The 17,440-nt window shown below is 50.5% G+C and overlaps 1 protein-coding gene across 3 annotated transcripts in view; it reads left to right on the forward strand.

Annotated features, from left to right (window-relative positions):
- The window catches only part of ASXL1 (ASXL transcriptional regulator 1), a 262,106-nt gene that overhangs the window by 19,037 nt on the left and 225,629 nt on the right, over positions 1–17,440 (forward strand). For all 3 annotated transcript variants that reach the window (XM_030211279.1, XM_030211281.1, XM_030211280.1), the window contains exon 2: positions 8,770–8,852. In XM_030211279.1, the coding sequence (XP_030067139.1) occupies positions 8,770–8,852 (83 nt within the window). The remainder of the gene's footprint in view (positions 1–8,769; positions 8,853–17,440) is intronic.

The following is a 17,440-nucleotide window of genomic DNA, read 5'->3' on the forward strand; positions in this document are numbered from 1 at the left end:
GTTACCGATTGGAATTCAGTGCCCCGGTGAGAGATGTGTTTTTGGAGTCCCGATGCGGTACTGCCGTCAAATGGGCAGCGGTAGAGGAGACCTTACAAGTCTTGTTGCACCTCGGAGCGGTGATCCCTGTGCCTCCCGCCGAACGCGGCTGCGGTTGCTACTCCATTTACTTTGTGGTGCCTCGAAAAGGCGGGTCTTTCCGACCAATCCTTGACTTAAGGTCAGTCAACGAGGCACTAAGAGTGCGGCATTTTCACATGGAAACCCTGCGCTCTGTCATTGTGGCGGTACAGCCAGGAGAGTTTCTTACGTCTCTGGACCTAAAAGAAGCTTACTTGCACACTCCTATTTGGCCCCTGCATCAACGGTTTCTCCGGTTTGCGAATGTTTGTTGGGAAAACATTTCCAGTTTCGGGCCTTGCCTTTTGGCCTCGCCACAGCTCCCCGCACCTTTTCCAAGGTAATGGTGGTAGTAGCTGCCTTTCTCAGGCGAAAGGGTATCAGGGTTCACCTGTACCTTGACGACTAGCTCATCAGAGTGGATTCGGCAGATGAAAGTCGTCTGGCCACAGCCAGAGTGGTCACAGTACTGCAGTCTCTAGGCTGGGTCATCAATATACCCAAAAGTCACCTGACCCCCTCTCAGTCTCTCAAATATTTTGGGGTCCGGTTCGACACGGACTCGGGGTTTGTCTTTCTGCTCGACCAAAGGTGATGCAAGCTTCAGAATCAGGTCCGTCTGCTCCTGCGGATGCCTCGCCTGCAAGCTTGGGACTTTGTCCAGCTGCTGGGATCGATGACGGCCACTTTGGAGGTAGTGCCATGGGTGAGAGCGCACTTGAGACCTCTGCAGATTGCCCTGCTTCAGCGATGGTCTCCTATGTCTCAGGATTATCAACGTAGACTCACGTGGCTCCCTGCGGCCCGACTCAGTATGGAGTGGTGGCTCTCAGACAGCATGCTGCGGCGAGGAATGCCGCTAGCGCTTCTCTCTTGGTGCCTGGTGATAACCGATGCCAGCCTGGTCGGGTGGGGAGCACATTGCCAGGGAAGCTATGCCCAGAATCTGTGGACACCCGAGGAAACTGGGTGGTCCATCAATCGCTTGGAACTGAGAGCGATATTCCAGGCTCTTCTGGCCTTTCACAAGACTCTGGAGGGGCTGGCTGTCAGAGTTCTGTCGGACAACACGACAGCGGTGGCCTACATAAATCGCCAGGGCGGCACCCAGTGCAGAGCACTGACCGCGGAGGCCGCTCAGATTGGCCACTGGGCCGAGCTACACCTTCAGCTTCGTTCTGCGGCGCATATAGCAGGTCAGAGCAACGTGCAAGCCGATTTCCTAAGCAGGCATAAAATTGACCCAGCGGAGTGGGAACTGGCAGACTAAGTGTTTCTTCAGCTCTTTGCCAAATGGGGTACGCCCGTAGCGGATCTAATGGCGTCAACCCCAATTCCAAAGTCCCATGCTTTTTCAGCAGACGGAGAGATCCTCGCTCGGCGGGGTTGGATGCTCTGGCTCAACCCTGGCCCTCGGGCCTCCTGTATGTGTTCCCTCCTTGGCCCTTGATTGGGCGAGTCCTCCTGCGAATTCGGCTACATCGAGGAGTGGTGATTCTCATTGCCCCGGATTGGCCCAGGCGTTCATGGTACGCAGACCTCCGGTGGATGCTGGTGGAGGTCCCTCTTCCTTTGCCTCTGGTGCAGAACCTGTTGATGCTGGGACCGGTGACCATGGAGGATCCCTGCTGCTTTGGTCTTAAGGCATGGCTCTTGAGAGGGCACAATTGAGAGACAAGGGCTATTCTAACAAAGTCATCTCCACTCTCTTGCAGGGCCCACAAGCAGTCCACCTCTGTTGCTTATGCTCGGATCTGGTGCCAGTTTGAGGCGTGGTGTGTTTCAAAGGTGATCACACCCACGCGGGCTACGGTCTCGCCGATACTGGACTTTTTGCAGGTTGGATTAAAAAAAGGCTTGGCCTACAATTCCCTGCGAGTGCAAGTGGCAGCATTGGCATGCTTTCGAGGAAAGGTCTCTGGCTGTTCCCTGGCCGCTCATCAGGACGTTGCCCGATTTTTAAGAGGGGCGCTTCGGCTCCGCCTGCCAGTGCAGCTGCCATGTCCGGCTTGGAACCTGGGGCTGGTGTTGAAGGCTCTCCAGTGTTCGCCCTTCGAGCCACTGAGGCGAGCTTCGGAGAAGTATGTGACTCTAAAGACAGTCTTTTTGGAGGCCATGCATAGGCGGTCGGTGGCCCAACTGTTTGGGGAGGCTAAAGGGGGCGGGGTTAGGGGTGGAGCCAGGGGCGGAGCTTATAGCCACAATTAACACAGGAAAAAAATAAGTAAAAATAAAATAGTCACAATACCTTTTATTAAATTTAGATATTAGATATGTATCATATGTCAAATAATAAAGTGGTTGCTCAAAGCATATACTAACCACAATCCCTCAACTGCAAAACACTATGCACACATTTGTGCAAAAACACACTCAGAACCTTACTGTACCATAACACTAGGCAGACCCTAATACACCAATATACCACCCATATAGAAAATGCAGACCGTCAACAATATGAAACAAGGGATCATAATATCACAATTCTCATGTAGAGCCACAAAACACCCTTTTAGGGTGGATAGTGTTCACAATGAGCTCCTTTTATTAACAACTATATGTAGATCCTTCAAGAGGTAGTGTGTCATGATTTAGGCTCCCTTTCCGATGTTTTGGTGCCACCTCAGTAATGCCAATACACAATCTCTCCACTGCAAAACACTATACACAAACTTGTGCAAAAACACACTCATAACCTTAGCAAACCATAACAGCACTAATTCCAAGGACAGGATGAGCTACAACCTTATGCGTGGAAAAGCAGCACTGTAATTACACTAGGCTCTAAAACACCAGTACACAACCTATTGAAACAAACAAAAAAAAGGGCTGTAAATATTACACACTAGTAGAATACTGCACCTTGATTACACATGAAAAACACATGACAACAGATATGAAGGCAAAACTGGAAAGTTACCTCAAGAAGTCAGACTCAGCATGCAGCAATACTAGAAAAATTGAAACTTACAAGCAAAATATCACAGATGCACATTTCCAAAAGCTGACATATTCCAGTTAATAAATTCTGAATAAAATACTTTTTTCTACCTTTGTTGTCTGATCATTTAGTTTTTCTATTCTTTGGTCCCAGTGTCTTCTTTCCATTTGATATTTTTTCTCTCAACATGTCCACCATCCTCCTGTGTCCTTATGCGTCCTGTCTACTTTCTGTAGCCCTGTCCCTATCCTTTCTCCAGTTTCAGCATCTGCCCTCAAAGTGTTCCAATCCAGCCCTTAAATTCAGCAATTTCCCCTCCATCCAAATCCAGCATGTCTCCCCTCCATCCATGTGCATGAACTTCCTCTGTCTTTCCTCCCCTCCATCCATGTCCAGCATTTCTCCTCTCTCCCTTCCACTCCATCCGTGTGCATCTCCTTCCTTTGTCTTTCCTTCCCTCCATCCTTGTCCAACATTTCTCCTCTCTTCCCTCCCCTCCATCCATCCATGTCTTTCTCTTCTACCCTTCCATCCAAAGTAATGCCTCTTTCTCTCTCCATCCTTCTACCCATTACCCTCTCCCAATCCTTCCATCTATTGTCTCCCTCTCCTTCCATCCATTGTCTCCCTCTATCTCCCCTTCCTTCTAAACAGTTCTCTCTCTCGACCCTTTTCCATTCAGCATGTCCTCTCTATCCCCATCCTTCCAGTGTCTTTCCTCTTTCCCTCCCTACCCTTACGTCCAGTGTCTTCCCTCTTTCTGCCCCCTCCTTCCAGCATTTTCCCTCTCTCCCTCCTTTCATTCAGCATTTCTCCGTCTGACAGCTAGGGTCTCCCCCAGTTTCTCCCCAGCAGCTTCTCTCTCTCTCTCCTGCCCATGTCCCCTCTTCCTCTCCCCATCTTTCCACTAATCTCTCTCTCTCCTCTTCCATCCAGCATCTTCTCTCTGGCTCTCCCATGCTCTCTTCCATGTCCCCTCTTTCGCTCCCCATCTCTCTCTGCCTGCCCTCTGCTCTCTTCCATGTCCCCTCGTTCTCTCCCCATCTCTCTCTGACTCTCCCCTGCTCTTTTCCACTTTCTCTCTCTCTCCTCCAGCATCCTCATGCATCCCACCTTTCTCTTCCCTCCCCTTCTTGCTCCCATCACACTCACTCCTTTCTCCACCCCCCTTTTCCCATTCCCTGCCATTGCTTTCCTTCCTCCCTCTTCCTCTTAGATGTGGCACCTCACATCCTCCTCTCTCCACCCCCTTTCCCTTTGGTCTGGCAGCTGGCTGGCATGATGCATCGCTCCCCCCCCCCCCCCCCGGACTAGTTCGGTATCGCTCTCCCCCTCCGCTCCTGTCATGTCTTTGAACGTCGAGGATTCCTTCCGGTAGCAGCAGAATCGGCAATGATGTAAGCGCTGCTTTCAGCCTGCCCCAGAAGCCTTCTCTGGACAGCGTCCTTCCTACGCGGGAAACTGTACAGAGAGTGCTTCCGGGGCAGGCTGAAAGCAGCACTTACATCATTGCCGATTCTGCTGCTACCGGAAGGAATCCTCGACATTCAAAGACGACAGGACAGGAGCGGAGGGGGAGAGCGATACTGCAGTAGTCGGGGGGGGGGGGGGGGGTGGCGGTAATGATCGCGTGGTCCACGGGAGGGAGGTAGACTGGAGAGAGATGTTCAAGGCAGCGGGAGGGGCGGTCCTGTCCGCCCCGCCCTTGCTCCACTTCTGGCTGGGGAGGCTTAGCCTCCCCAAGCCTCTTATACCGGGCGCCTATGAGGCCATGACCTCGACGAGACGTGTGTCTGAGCTCCAGGCGCTGTCCTGTCGAGACCCCTTTCTGCAATTCTCAGAGTCCGGAGTAATGGTACGTACTGTGCCTTCCTTCTTGCCTAAGGTGGTTTCAGCGTTTCACCTGAACCAGCCCATTTATCTGCCCTCCTTCTCTAGAGAGGAGATTCTGGAATCTTTTGGGCAGTTGCATCTTTTGGATGTCCGCAGGGCTCTGTTGCAATACCTGAAGATGTCTAATGCTCTCAGGACTTCTGATCACCTTTTTGTGTTGTTATCAGGTCCTCGAAGAGGGTCTCCAGCGTCTAAGGCCACTATAGCCCGTTGGCTCAAGGAAGTAATTTTTCTGTGTATCTGCTGTCAGGGCGATCTCCGCCTATTGCGTTCAAGGCACACTCCACGAGAGCGATTTCCTCCTCATCGGCTGAAACGGGGGCACTCTCTCTCCAAGAGATCTGTAGTGCGGCTACTTGGACTTCTGAGCTCTCTTTTGTCCGGTATTACAGGCTAGATGTTGCAGTGCAGCGGGACGCGCATTTTGGAGCGCAGGTGCTTGTTCGCGGAGTTACCTGTTCCCGCCCAAACTAGGGAGTGCTTTTGTATATCCCATCAGTTAATGGATTCATCTGCTGCTGATGACAAGGAAGGGAAAATTTTCTTTCCTTTAGTCACAGCAGATGCATCCATGAGCCCTCCCTGTCTGACTCTGTTTTTTTTTTTTGTTCATTTCTCTCATGCAGATATGTTCCCTCATCGGGAGGAGTTGCAAAACAGTTTTTAGGATTTCTAAATACTGTTCCATCACAGGAGCTTGAGATCGTCCCTCCTTTGTATGGTTATTGCTCCTGTTTTGGGGCGTTAGTTCGCTGTGAGGAAAGTTCATGTTGTTCTACTTTGAGGATTCACTCTGCTTTGGAAGTTTCAAATACTGAAGGCAGATGGAGCTAGCCGTCCAAGAGGGGGTTTTTCAGTGTTCTCTATCTCCACCTGCTGGTAGGCGGGTACAACCCATCAGCTAATGGATTCATCTGCTGTGACTAAAGGAAAGAAAATTACCAAGGTAAGAACCTAATTTTCCCATAGATAGGTAAGCAGAGTTAGAAAGTAAGATGACTAAAGAAAGTTGCACATGAGAGATGGTTAAATATGATGTCAGATAGGGTAGTATTGGATAAACATGTCGTGCTGCAGTGTGTGCAACCCATGTCACTCCTTGTTTGTGTGAGTGAGACTAACAAGTTAGTTACTTCTTCCATTAAAGGCCTGGTTGAAGAGCCAAGCTTTCACCTGCTTCCTGAAGTAGAGATAGTCTTGTGTTAAGCGGAGCCTTTCAGGCAGTGCATTCCAGAATGCGGGGGCTACTCCAGAGAAGGCTCAGTTGCAGGTATCACATTGTGCAATGTCTTTGAGAGGGTGTGGTTAGTGATACTGCTTGGGAGGACCTTAGTGTCCTTGGCGGTGTGTAGAGGATCATACTATTTTTCAGGTACTCTGGGCCAATTCCTTTAAGGGTCTTGAATATGTAGAGATATGGTACAATTTGAGGCCTACTGCCCAAGGTTAAAAACCTAGAGCTTAGATTTGAGGCCTAAGGGTTTGCTTGCTGGATGACTTAGGTCAAGGAGAATGGCCTGTTGCTTAAAAGAAGTTTCTAATTACAGGACAGTTGGCAGTGGAGAAATGAAACTGAACAACTGATAAGAGAAACGAAACTGATCAAAAATAGCATGAAGCAAACAACACCTATGATAGGTGTGAAAGAACGGGAAGCTCAGAGGGGGTAGGTTTTAGAACATCTGCAGAAGAAGCTTCCAGAGAACATTTTGCGGTCAGGGTGTAATTTGATAATCAGATTGATAAACGAGATCTATGAGAACCCATAGAGCTCAATGCAGTCAAGAGAATATAAAAGCTGACAACTTTTGCTGTAAGAGAAGAATTCCTGAGGCATGTCAGACCCAAGAGGTCGGGCCACATGAATCTCCTCCTGAAAGAACATATGCGTGCATTGTAATTGTATATTACTTGGTGAGTATTAAAATAAACTTGTAATCTTTAGAACTAGAAACTGTCTCTCCTTCTCTTCCTTACTACACTCTGTGGTGGAATCAGATGTATATGATGATAGATTTCCTCAGGTTCTATCTGACATTAGACTATCTCTAACAGATGAAAGTTACAAGTTAATTACTCTCTATACTAACCAGAACATGATCAAACTCAGTAAGTAAAGAGGACCTAGAATATTATTATCTCCTAAGTTTCAGACTAACAGAAGTTATGTACAAGTCTGTTGTATAGGTCTTAATGTGGCAGCCTTAAGTCCCCCAGTACTCGGTGAAATGCCTGGTCCATTGTCACTAAGTATTGGTCCACTGGTCAACTATAGAGGGTCAGTGCTTCTCTTGGGCTCGGCTGCATGGAGTGGCTTGTCTACCTTCCTTGCAGACCTTTGCTTTTTTTTCTTGTCTCCTTTGTGATGTTTTCTGAGCTGGGCGGCCAGTCTGGTTGCACCCTTTTGGTGGTTACATCTTTATTCTGCCCTCTGGGAGAGTCATACGGGGCAGGTTTTGTTTTCCTGACGCTTGGGCTATTTTCTGGCTCCTCCGGTCTTCTTTTATAGTGCCCTTAATCTCTGCGATATGGAGTGTAGTCCTTGCTAGTCTGTACAGCCGCATTTATTCTATGGACCCAGGGTGCTCTAGATGGGTTCAGTTTCTTGGGTGTCCAGGTGCAGTTTGAGGGTGTTCGCTCTGACACCATTCCTGGCCGTCTAGTTTTAGTGCTTGGCTGTCCAGCCTTGCTCAGTCCTGGACGGTCAGGCCTCTCTCCCGCTTGACAGACAAGCTTAGCTGGGTAGCTGATCATCGGAGTTATTTGGTCTCTGGGGTGTCAGCCTTGCTTCAGTACTCCTTTTCCACTCTGGCTGCGTCTCCTTTCATCGATCTTGGCTCTGACTCTAGGGGCCCAATCTCGCTCAGCCTCTGGGCGTCGAGATTGTTCCGTCTGTGGGGCTGGGGTTTAGTTCAATCTCTGGATGTGGGGCCTTACTGTGCAGCGAGTTGTTGGGCTTTGCTCTTTCGCTGAACTTCGAGTCTTGCTTCGGCTTTGGACGCCGTTAGTTACTCCGGCTGCGCCTTGAACCATTCCTTTCCATTGGGCATTGCTCTGTCTTTTGACATCGTAGCTGGCTATGGTACTGAGCATTGTTCTTTCTCAATCTGGACTTGCTCCATCTTTGAGCGTTAAGACATTTTCCATCTCCTGTTCAAAGATTGCTGTGAAATGGGCTTTTCTGTTTTTATTTTGGACTTTATGAACAGAATGTCCCAATTCTGACTTGGGCCTTCTTTCAAAAATGCTCCTCCACATGTTCATGTTAGCTTGCTGCAAGTGAAATTGGCACATGTTTTTAATTCATTTACCTATTTGTGGAAAAAGCCATGCTAAATTCAGCATTTAATTATTTGTAATAACCTGAGGAAGATGGGGAGGGGCAGGGAGAAAAGATTGACTCATTTAACTTAAATTGAGCAAAATTGAAGGAGTACATCTAATGAGATTTGCTTCTTAGGGATAGTGAAATTCCAATTACTTTCATTAAAATATATACATTGTATACAAATGCCAGAAGCGTGGCAAGAGCAGATAGAGAGCTGGAGCTTATACAGCCAACCTTATGAATTACAGTAAATACAGTAAATAAAGTAAATCTTGTCATTTAGAAATTCCTTGTCTAGGGAAGATGGTAGTTATATTTTTTAAGTCTATGTATTGGTTAATAAGTAATTTGCTAGTGTTTTGTACTTCTGTTGCATATGCTAAAAAATATGCTGTTAGAATAGCCTGAATGTAAGGTTGCTTTGGAGTTGATTCTTTAATGTGTGCTGGAAATAACTCCCATTATTTGTGCTTTTATTCCCTTTCAGGTGCTGGAAAATTACTCTGATGCTCCCATGACACCAAAACAAATTTTGCAAGTTATAGAAGCAGAAGGACTGAAGGAAATGAGGCAGGTGTTTGTGCTTTTGGTGGGATGTTAGTACAAGTGTCTGCCTGTTTACATATAGGTGGACGTTTGTGGGGGTAAGCAAGGGATGCTAATATCTTGGGCTCCAGATCACTAAGAGGACTGAGTGGGAAGGCAAATGCCACACAGTTCAGAATTTAGGAGAAAAAAAACCAGCTATTTAGGTTGTCCTATCACCTGGTAGAGACTGTTCTTAAGCCAAGGGAAAGGTGGAGATAGCATGTGGGGTTGGGTAGAGAAAGGGAGCTAGGGGAGATCTAAGAAGCAAATAAAAGGTAGGGGGCTGAGAACAAAGAAACATGGGGTAAGGAGAATAATTAACAGGGTGCAGAATTGGAGGATATTATACTGAAGGAGATTAATAGGGAGAGCAGTGCAAGGGACTTGTGGAGTATGCAGAGCAAGGGAGGGAAAAGGCTTGAAAATGAAGGGCTAGAACAGAGCACTGTAGGTGAGAGCTGGGGAAAAGAATGGCTGGAAAGGGAGATTTGTGGGGAAGTAAGGTAAAGGTTATAGAAAATCTGCTGCTGGAGAGTGTAAGCCCACAGGGGTGCTCTCCGGTGTGCAGTGGCCCTCTGGTGCCTCCTGCCCGGCCTCACCAGCCCTTTGCCTCAGGGAAACACCTTGAAACCAGACTTCTCTGTGACTGCGTTGACTCGGGCCTCCCCTTACCCTCAGGGTGACCTCTTCATTAACCTTCAGTCCAGGCCCGGCCTCCCCGCTGTATCTCCTGGTAACCAATCCCCCTTACCAGTTCTTCTGGTGGGGCCCCCTAGTCACCCTTCTCTGGAAGATAGCACAGCTTCCTCTGCTTGCAAAAATATGCAAATTAGCTGGTTGCATGTAAATTCAGCTTATTAGAGCTTGGTTACAGTCTTTTGGGCACCTGGCTTTCCAACTCTTATTCTTTGACTGCGAAGCACCCCCCCCCCCGAGACCATTTACTGGGGACATCTGGGTCTCAGGGTATAACAGCCATCTCCCCTGGATAGGACACACTTCCATATCATCAAGCTGATCAATCCATAGACTGGTGGGTTGTGTCCATCTACCAGCAGGTGGAGATAGAGAGCAAACTTTTGCCTCCCTATATGTGGTCATGTGCTGCCGGAAACTCCTCAGTATGTTCTCTATCTCAGCAGGTGGTGGTCACACACAGCAGCAGCTCTGGCTAGGCCTCCAAGCCTAATTTTTAGGTTTTGTTGAGGCCTGGGGTTGAGGGCTCTTTTGAGCAAGTGCAAACCTGGTGGTGCCAGGTCCCTCCTTTTCTCCCCCCTCCCGCTGGCTCCGTTTAAAAAAAAAAAAAAAAAAATTTTAAACGTCTTTAAAGGCGTTTAATTCGACGTTTCTTTAAACGTTCATTGCAGCTACTCACTGGGACACCAGTTCGTTACAGCTCGGAGCGGCAAGCAGGTAATTTTACCTTTTTATAGCGGGCAGGGGGTTCCCCGATTCTTCTCCTCGTGGCAATGGCGTCGGAGGGCGAGGGCGCAAAGGGTCGCTCCCCGGATCACTGGAGCGCTTCTAGAGGGGATGCGGGGGTTTTACAACCTGATTCGCCCTTGATGGGTGATAGTTTAGTGACCGATGAATGTCCCGGTCGTTCCTCCGGCGTGGCGGTTTTTTCCCGCCATAAACGCCCATCCCCCGCTCCTCGCCTCCGCCATCTTGGCCGGCCACGCGGCTCGGACGGCTTCTTCGTGGGCCGCCCTTGAGGTTGGAGACATTAATGCCATGAACGCCCTTAATTTGGGCGACGGCACAAAAGCGGCTAAAGTTAAGCGCCGTTCTTCCGCGCGGCTCCTTCACGGAGTTTCGCGCCGGACGCCATTTTGGATGCGCAGCATGTCTCTCCCCCGCTATTGCGAGCGCCGGTTGAGAGTGCGTCTAGGGCTGTTGCCCAGGCTGCGGAAGTGCACAGTCTGGGGGGTTTCTCCCCCGAGTTTGTTTTGCTGCTGCATCAGGCTTTCCTCATGCAAAACGCTGCCCCTGCTCCCTCTTCTGATAAAGAGGTTGAGGTTCCCAGAGGTAAACGCCCTCAGGGTTGATTTCCAGGCCTTGGAGGACTTTTGTCTCCTCCGATGTAGATGAGGGCAGCGTGTCTGAGGTCTCCCAACGATCCTTTGCGGATTCCTTGGAGGAGATAGATCCCCGCTCGGATGGAGCGGATGACCCCTCTGCAGCGCGGCTTTTTAGCCCAGAGGATTTGCCCAACCTGTTGTTACAGGCCATGGACACTTTGAAGATTTCCTCTCCGGAGGACGTCTCTCCCTCAGCCCCTGTTGGCTCTGCCATTATGCTGGGGACGAAGCGCCCGCCTAGAACCTTCCACGTGCATGATGCCATGCACACCTTAATTGCGGCTCAATGGGATGTCCCGGAAACGAGCCTTAAAGTGGCTAGGGCTATGTCCCGCCTCTATCCTTTGGCTGTAAGTGAACGTGAGGCCTATCTGTGGCCTACCGTGGATTCTTTAATCACTGCGGTGACTAAGAAAACGGCGTTGCCGGTGGAAGGTGGCACGGCCCTAAAGGACGCCCAAGACAGAAGATTGGAGGCGGCCTTAAGGTCGTCCTTTGAGGCAGCTGCTTTAAGTTTGCAGGCCTCAGTTTGCGGCTCCTATGTGGCCAGGGCGTGCCGGACTATGGTGCAGCGGGCTTCCCCCTCGGATCATTCCTTGAGGGCTGATTGGCCGGCCCTGGAATCGGGCTTAGCCTATTTGGCAGACTTGCTGTATGATGTCTGGAGAGCCTCAGCTAAAGGCATGGCTCAGACAGTCTCTGCGCGGCGGTGGCTTTGGCTGAAACATTGGTCTGCTGACCACGCCTCTAAATCCCGCCTGGCTAGATTGCCTTTTAAAGGCAAGCTGCTCTTTGGGGTCGAGCTGGACAAAATCGTGACCGATCTCGGCACGTCTAAGGGCAAGAAATTACCAGAGGTCAGGGCTCGGGTTAGTACTCGTCCCGGTACCTCCAGAGGACGGTTGCAGGAAGCCCGTCGGTACCGCCCGGGCAAGTCGGGTTCCTCTGCCCCCTCTTCCTTCAAGAGGAATTTCTCCCCCAAGCAGCATTCCTTTCGCAGAGACCGCCGTCCCGGAGGTGCTCCCTCCGGTCCTCCCCCAGGGTCTCGTACCCAATGACGGGGCCTTGGTCCACGCCCCAGTGCAGATTGGAGGACGGCTGTCCTCGTTTCTGGGCGAGTGGACCACTATAACTTCAGACGCGTGGGTGCTGGAAGTCATCAGAGACGGCTACAAGCTAGAGTTCTGCCAACCCTTAAGAGACGGGTTTGTACTCTCTCCCTGCAAGTCTCCGGTCAAGCTGTGGTAGTGCAGCAGACCTTGGACAACCTGATCCGCCTGGGTGCGGTCGTTCCGGTGCCAAAAAATCAGATTGGCAAGGGACGTTACTCCATTTACTTTGTGGTTCCAAAGAAAGGAGGTTCTGTCCGGCCTATCCTCGACCTCAAAGGGGTCAATCGGGCCTGGAAAGTGAGGCACTTTCGCATGGAGACTCTCCGCTCTGTTATAGCGGCAGTGAAGGCAGGAGAGTTCTTGGCTTCCTTGGACATCAAGGAAGCGTACCTGCATATTCCCATCTGGCCTCCTCTCCAACGCTTTCTGCGTTTTACAGTCCTGAGACGACACTTCCAGTTCGGAGCCCTCCCTTTCGGGTTGGCTACTGCTCCGCGGACCTTTTCCAAAGTAATGGGGGTCATAGCGGCCTTCCTGCTAAAGGAAGGAGTACAAGTCCATCCTTATCTGGACGACTGGTTGATCCGAGCCCCCTCTTATGCAGAGTGCGGCAAAGCTATGGACCGGGTAGTTGCTCTTTTGAGCTCCCTGGGATGGATCATCAACTGGAAGAAGAGCCAGCTGCGCCCGACTCAGTCCCTGGAGTATCTGGGAGTTCGATTCGACACCCAAGTGGGCAGAGTGTTCCTGCCAGACAATCGGATTGTCAAGCTTCAGGCTCAGGTGGACTAGTTCCTAGTAGCCTCTCCTATTCGGGCTTGGGACTACGTGCAGCTGTTGGGCTCTATGACGGCCACGATGGAAGTAGTGCCCTGGGCCAGGGCTCATATGAGACCACTACAGCTATCTCTGCTGCTGCGCTGGACTCCGATGTCGGAGGATTATGCTGTGCGCCTTCCCGTGGACCCAGCAGTGCGCAAGGCGCTGAGCTGGTGGACGCAGACAGACAAGTTGTCTGCAGGATTGCCTCTGGTGACCCCAGAGTGGATTGTCGTCACGACAGACGCCTCTTTGATGGGCTGGGGAGCCCACTGCTTGGGAAGGACAGCGCAGGGGCTCTAGTCTCCTGCAGAGGCAAGTGGTCTATTAACCTCCTGGAACTCAGAGCCATTCGGTTGGTGTTATTGGAGTTCATCCCGGTACTGGTGTTGAAGCCTGTACGGGTCCTGTCGGACAATGCCACGGCTGTGGCCTATATCAACCGCCAGGGAGGTACCAAGAGCGCCCCTCTAGCCAAGGAGGCTATGAGTCTTTGCCAGTGGGCGGAAGTGAACCTGGAGCAGCTTTCAGCGGCCCACATTGCCGGAGTCATGAATGTCAAGGCGGACTTTCTCAGTCGCCATACCTTGGAGCCCGGAGAGTGGCAACTATCTGCTCAGGCGTTCTTGGACATCACGAAGCGCTGGGGCCAGCCGAGCCTAGATCTGATGGCGTCATCGGCCAATTGCCAAGTGCCGCGCTTTTTCAGCAGAGGACGGGACCCTCGATCTCTGGGAGTAGATGCTCTTCTCCAACAGTGGCCGACACAAGAGCTCCTCTATGTGTTCCCGCCCTGGCCCATGTTGGGCAGGGTGCTAGACCGGGTGGCAAAGCATCCCGGCAGGGTAATCCTGGTGGGTCCGGATTGGCCCAGATGTCCCTGGTATGCGGACTTGTTCAGGCTCTCAGTCGACGATCCTCTGCGGCTGTCAGTGGAGCAGGGCCTGTTACATCAGGGTCCCGTGGTGATGGAGGATCCCTCTCCCTTTGGTCTTACGGCCTGGCTATTGAGCGGCAGCGTCTGAGGAAGAAGGGCTTCTCAGACAAGGTCATCGCCACTATGCTGAGAGCGAGGAAGCGCTCTACTTCTACTGCTTACGCCAGGGTTTGGCGTATCTTTGCAGCATGGTGTGAAGCAGGCTCACTTTCTCCCTTCACTGCTCCAATTTCTTCAGTGTTGGCGTTCCTGCAAGAAGGTCTGGAGAAAGGCCTGTCGCTCAGTTCCCTTAAAGTCCAGGTAGCGGCTCTGGCTTGCTTCAGGGGCCGCCTGAAGGGTGCTTCCCTGGCTTCGCAGCCAGATGTGGTGCGCTTTCTCAAGGGAGTTAATCACCTGCGCCCTCCTCTGCACTCAGTGGTGCCTGCGTGGAATCTCAACCTGGTGCTAAGAGCCTTGCAGAAGCCGCCTTTTGAACCCTTGTCGAGGGCATCTCTGAAAGACCTGACGTTGAAAGCAGTCTTTTTGGTGGATATCACTTCAGCCAGAAGAGTTTCCGAGCTCCAGGCGCTCTCATGTCGAGAGCCTTTTCTGCAGTTCACTGAGGCAGGAGTGACTATTCGCACAGTGCCTTCCTTCCTGCCCAAGATTGGTTCTCGCTTCCATGTGAATCAGCAGCTCTGTCTCCCTTCCTTTCGTAGGGAGGACTACCCAGAGGAGTACTCCGCTCTTGAATATCTGGATGTGAGACGAGTCATCATCAGATACTTGGAAGTGACCAATGATTTCCGGAAATCGGATCATCTGTTTGTCCTGTTTGCAGGTCCTCGTAAGGGTCTGCAGGCTGCTAAGCCTACAGTGGCAAGATGGGTCAAGGAAGCCATTGCAGCGGCTTATGTGGCCGCGGGGAAGGTGCCGCCTATCCAGCTGAAGGCTCACTCCACGAGAGCTCAGGCGGCCTCGATGGCAGAGGCCGGATCCGTCTCCTTGGAAGAGATATGCAAGGCGGCAACGTGGGCTTCGGCTCATACATTCTCCAAGCATTACCGTTTGACTGTGGCTGCACGGGCGGAGGCCCGGTTTGGAGCTTCAGTGTTGAGGTCAGGGATTTCTATGTCCCGCCCTGGGTGAGTACTGCTTCGGTACATCCCACCAGTCTATGGATTGATCAGCTTGATGATATGGAAGGTAAAATTATGTATAATCATACCTGATAATTTTCTTTCCATTAATCATAGCTGATCAATCCATAGCCCCTCCCAGATATCTGTACTGTTTATATTCTGGTTGAATTTTAGGTTCAAGTTTAGCCTTCAGTTACTTCAGGAGGACTTCGTGTTCAAGTTCTTCTTTCACTTGGATTCTTCAAGAGTTGAGACGAGTTTGTGTTACAGTGAGCTGCTGCATTCCTCTCCCCTCCGTTTTACGGGGCTGGATTGAGACATAAATTCTGCCGGCACTCCCTCCCGCTTCGTGCGGCTGTAGGGCAGCTTTGTACCCCTCCCGCTTCGGCGGTGTTAGGGTCAGTCAGCTCCTCCCGCGGTTGCGGTTGCAGGATAAGCCAGATCCCCCCGCATCGGCGGGTGTGGTGTCCCTCCCCCGCTCCGCGGGGATGAGCTGGACGGATTCCCCTCCCCCACTTGTGTGGGGATGAGCTGGGTTAATTCCCCTCCCCCGTTTCGGCGGTGGTGAGCTGGGCAGAGTGTCCCTTCGTGGGTGTAATTCTCTAAGTGCTGAGTGCTGCGGATGGAGCTTTGATATCGACATACTGAGGAGTTTCCGGCAGCACATGACCACATATAGGGAGGCAAAAGTTTGCTCTCTATCTCCACCTGCTGGTAGATGGACACAACCCACCAGTCTATGGATTGATCAGCTATGATTAATGGAAAGAAAATTATCAGGTATGATTATACATAATTTTACCTTTATTCACCTTACGGTCCTATCCTCCACCCCACGGCTGTTTGTTCTTTTTAAACCCTTCACAGTTCCAATATCAGTACTGGGGACCCACAGTCCTTCCCCTTGAACACCCAGTTCTTTCCCCGTACTGAGGACACACAGTCCCACCCCAATACTTCAGGGACTTCTTACCCCAGGATTTCCAGCCTGCTTTCCCTCTTGGACACACAGTCACTCCTCCTCCGCCCCGGGACACACAGTTCCGGATTCCGGCCTCCAGGCTTCCATCTCCTCTCCCTTGGGCAAACTCCTCTCTTTCGGGCAAACCTCCTTCCTCTGCTGAGAGGAAGCTATTTATGTCCAATTAACCTCCCCACCTCTTGAGACCTCGCCCCTCTGGTTCCAGAAAGATCTGGCCTAGAAGACTCTTCTCACTCTTCCAGCTATATCTCTGGAGCTCCCTCTACTGGCCAGAATGGGCATTTTCCCGGTTTTCGGTAGACGAGCGCCATCTGGCGGTCTCCTCATGTAAGGGCAGACACTGTTTATCACAAGAGGTGAAAATGTTGTAAGTAGGAAGAACTGAAGAATAAGAAAAATGGAATGAAGTAACATGAAAAGTACCAGACAACAGATGGTCATGGAAAGAAAAATAAAACTAAGGAATTGTCAGAAGATAGGCATGGGTAAGGCTTGAACAGCACAGTGAGGAAAATATATCAACAATGTTTTCAACTGGATTTTGTGACTTCACATTTTTACTTATATTTGTGAAGTTTTCTTGAATATGAATAATTGTGTGTAGATTGCATTCTTTTTCCCAGATCAGTTTTAAAAGGTATCAAATGTTGGTATATTGAGGTTGGTATTGGGATTTAACTTGTAAAATGCACAGGAGGGGTAGGTAAATGGGAAGGGGTACAAGAAAAAAAGATGAGAAAAATATTGGGGTGATAGGGCAGTGGGTTAAACAATGGGATCAGGAAAAGGACTGTTAAGCACAGCTGACTGTTGCATTTCCCAAATAAGGAGGGTAGTATTAAGGTGTATAACGACCCTAACTTGTTGTTTACCTCTTAATGGGTGTTAAAGGATAATAATTTGCTTAATATGTATTATGTAATATGTACCACATGGCGCACAGTGATTAGATGCAAAGCATTCAAATGTATGCAAAACAGCTAATATGTAAATTGAATAACATGGCTTATGGTGAACGCTACAAACCACACCTCTTGGAAAACTACTGACAGTGATATTTTTCAGTCTTGGTAGTATTGGGCCACAAAGCTGTGGCCCAGTGCTCCTGGTCACTTAGTAAGGGGGGCAGGCTGATGTACTCTACCTATGCCCCCCCCTCCATTCTACCTGGCAAATCCTGGAGAGGGTTAGGGCAATTGCAATCTCCATTTGCTCCTGCCCCTTCTTCTGCTAAGTTCAAAATGGCACTGGTGATCTCTTAACAGTGGGGATTGTTCATGTCCTGACTCCATTACAGCGCCCTCCCCCCCCCCCCCCCACACACACACAGAATGTTGTCAGGTAGGCCTGGGGTAGGGGTCCTATGGGGAATTTTGGGGGGTTGGGGGAAGAGAGGGGTGCTGGGGAGGGGTCTGATTTTTGGAGCCATTGGATTGGGTTAGCAAAAAAGGGACTTTGGGAGAGGGGAGTATTTCAGCATGGCCCCTTTATGAAGTGGCCTGGGAGCATTGGGCTACG

Source organism: Microcaecilia unicolor, chromosome 8, assembly GCF_901765095.1.
Source record: "Microcaecilia unicolor chromosome 8, aMicUni1.1, whole genome shotgun sequence".
Taxonomy (NCBI): Eukaryota; Metazoa; Chordata; class Amphibia; order Gymnophiona; family Siphonopidae; genus Microcaecilia; species Microcaecilia unicolor.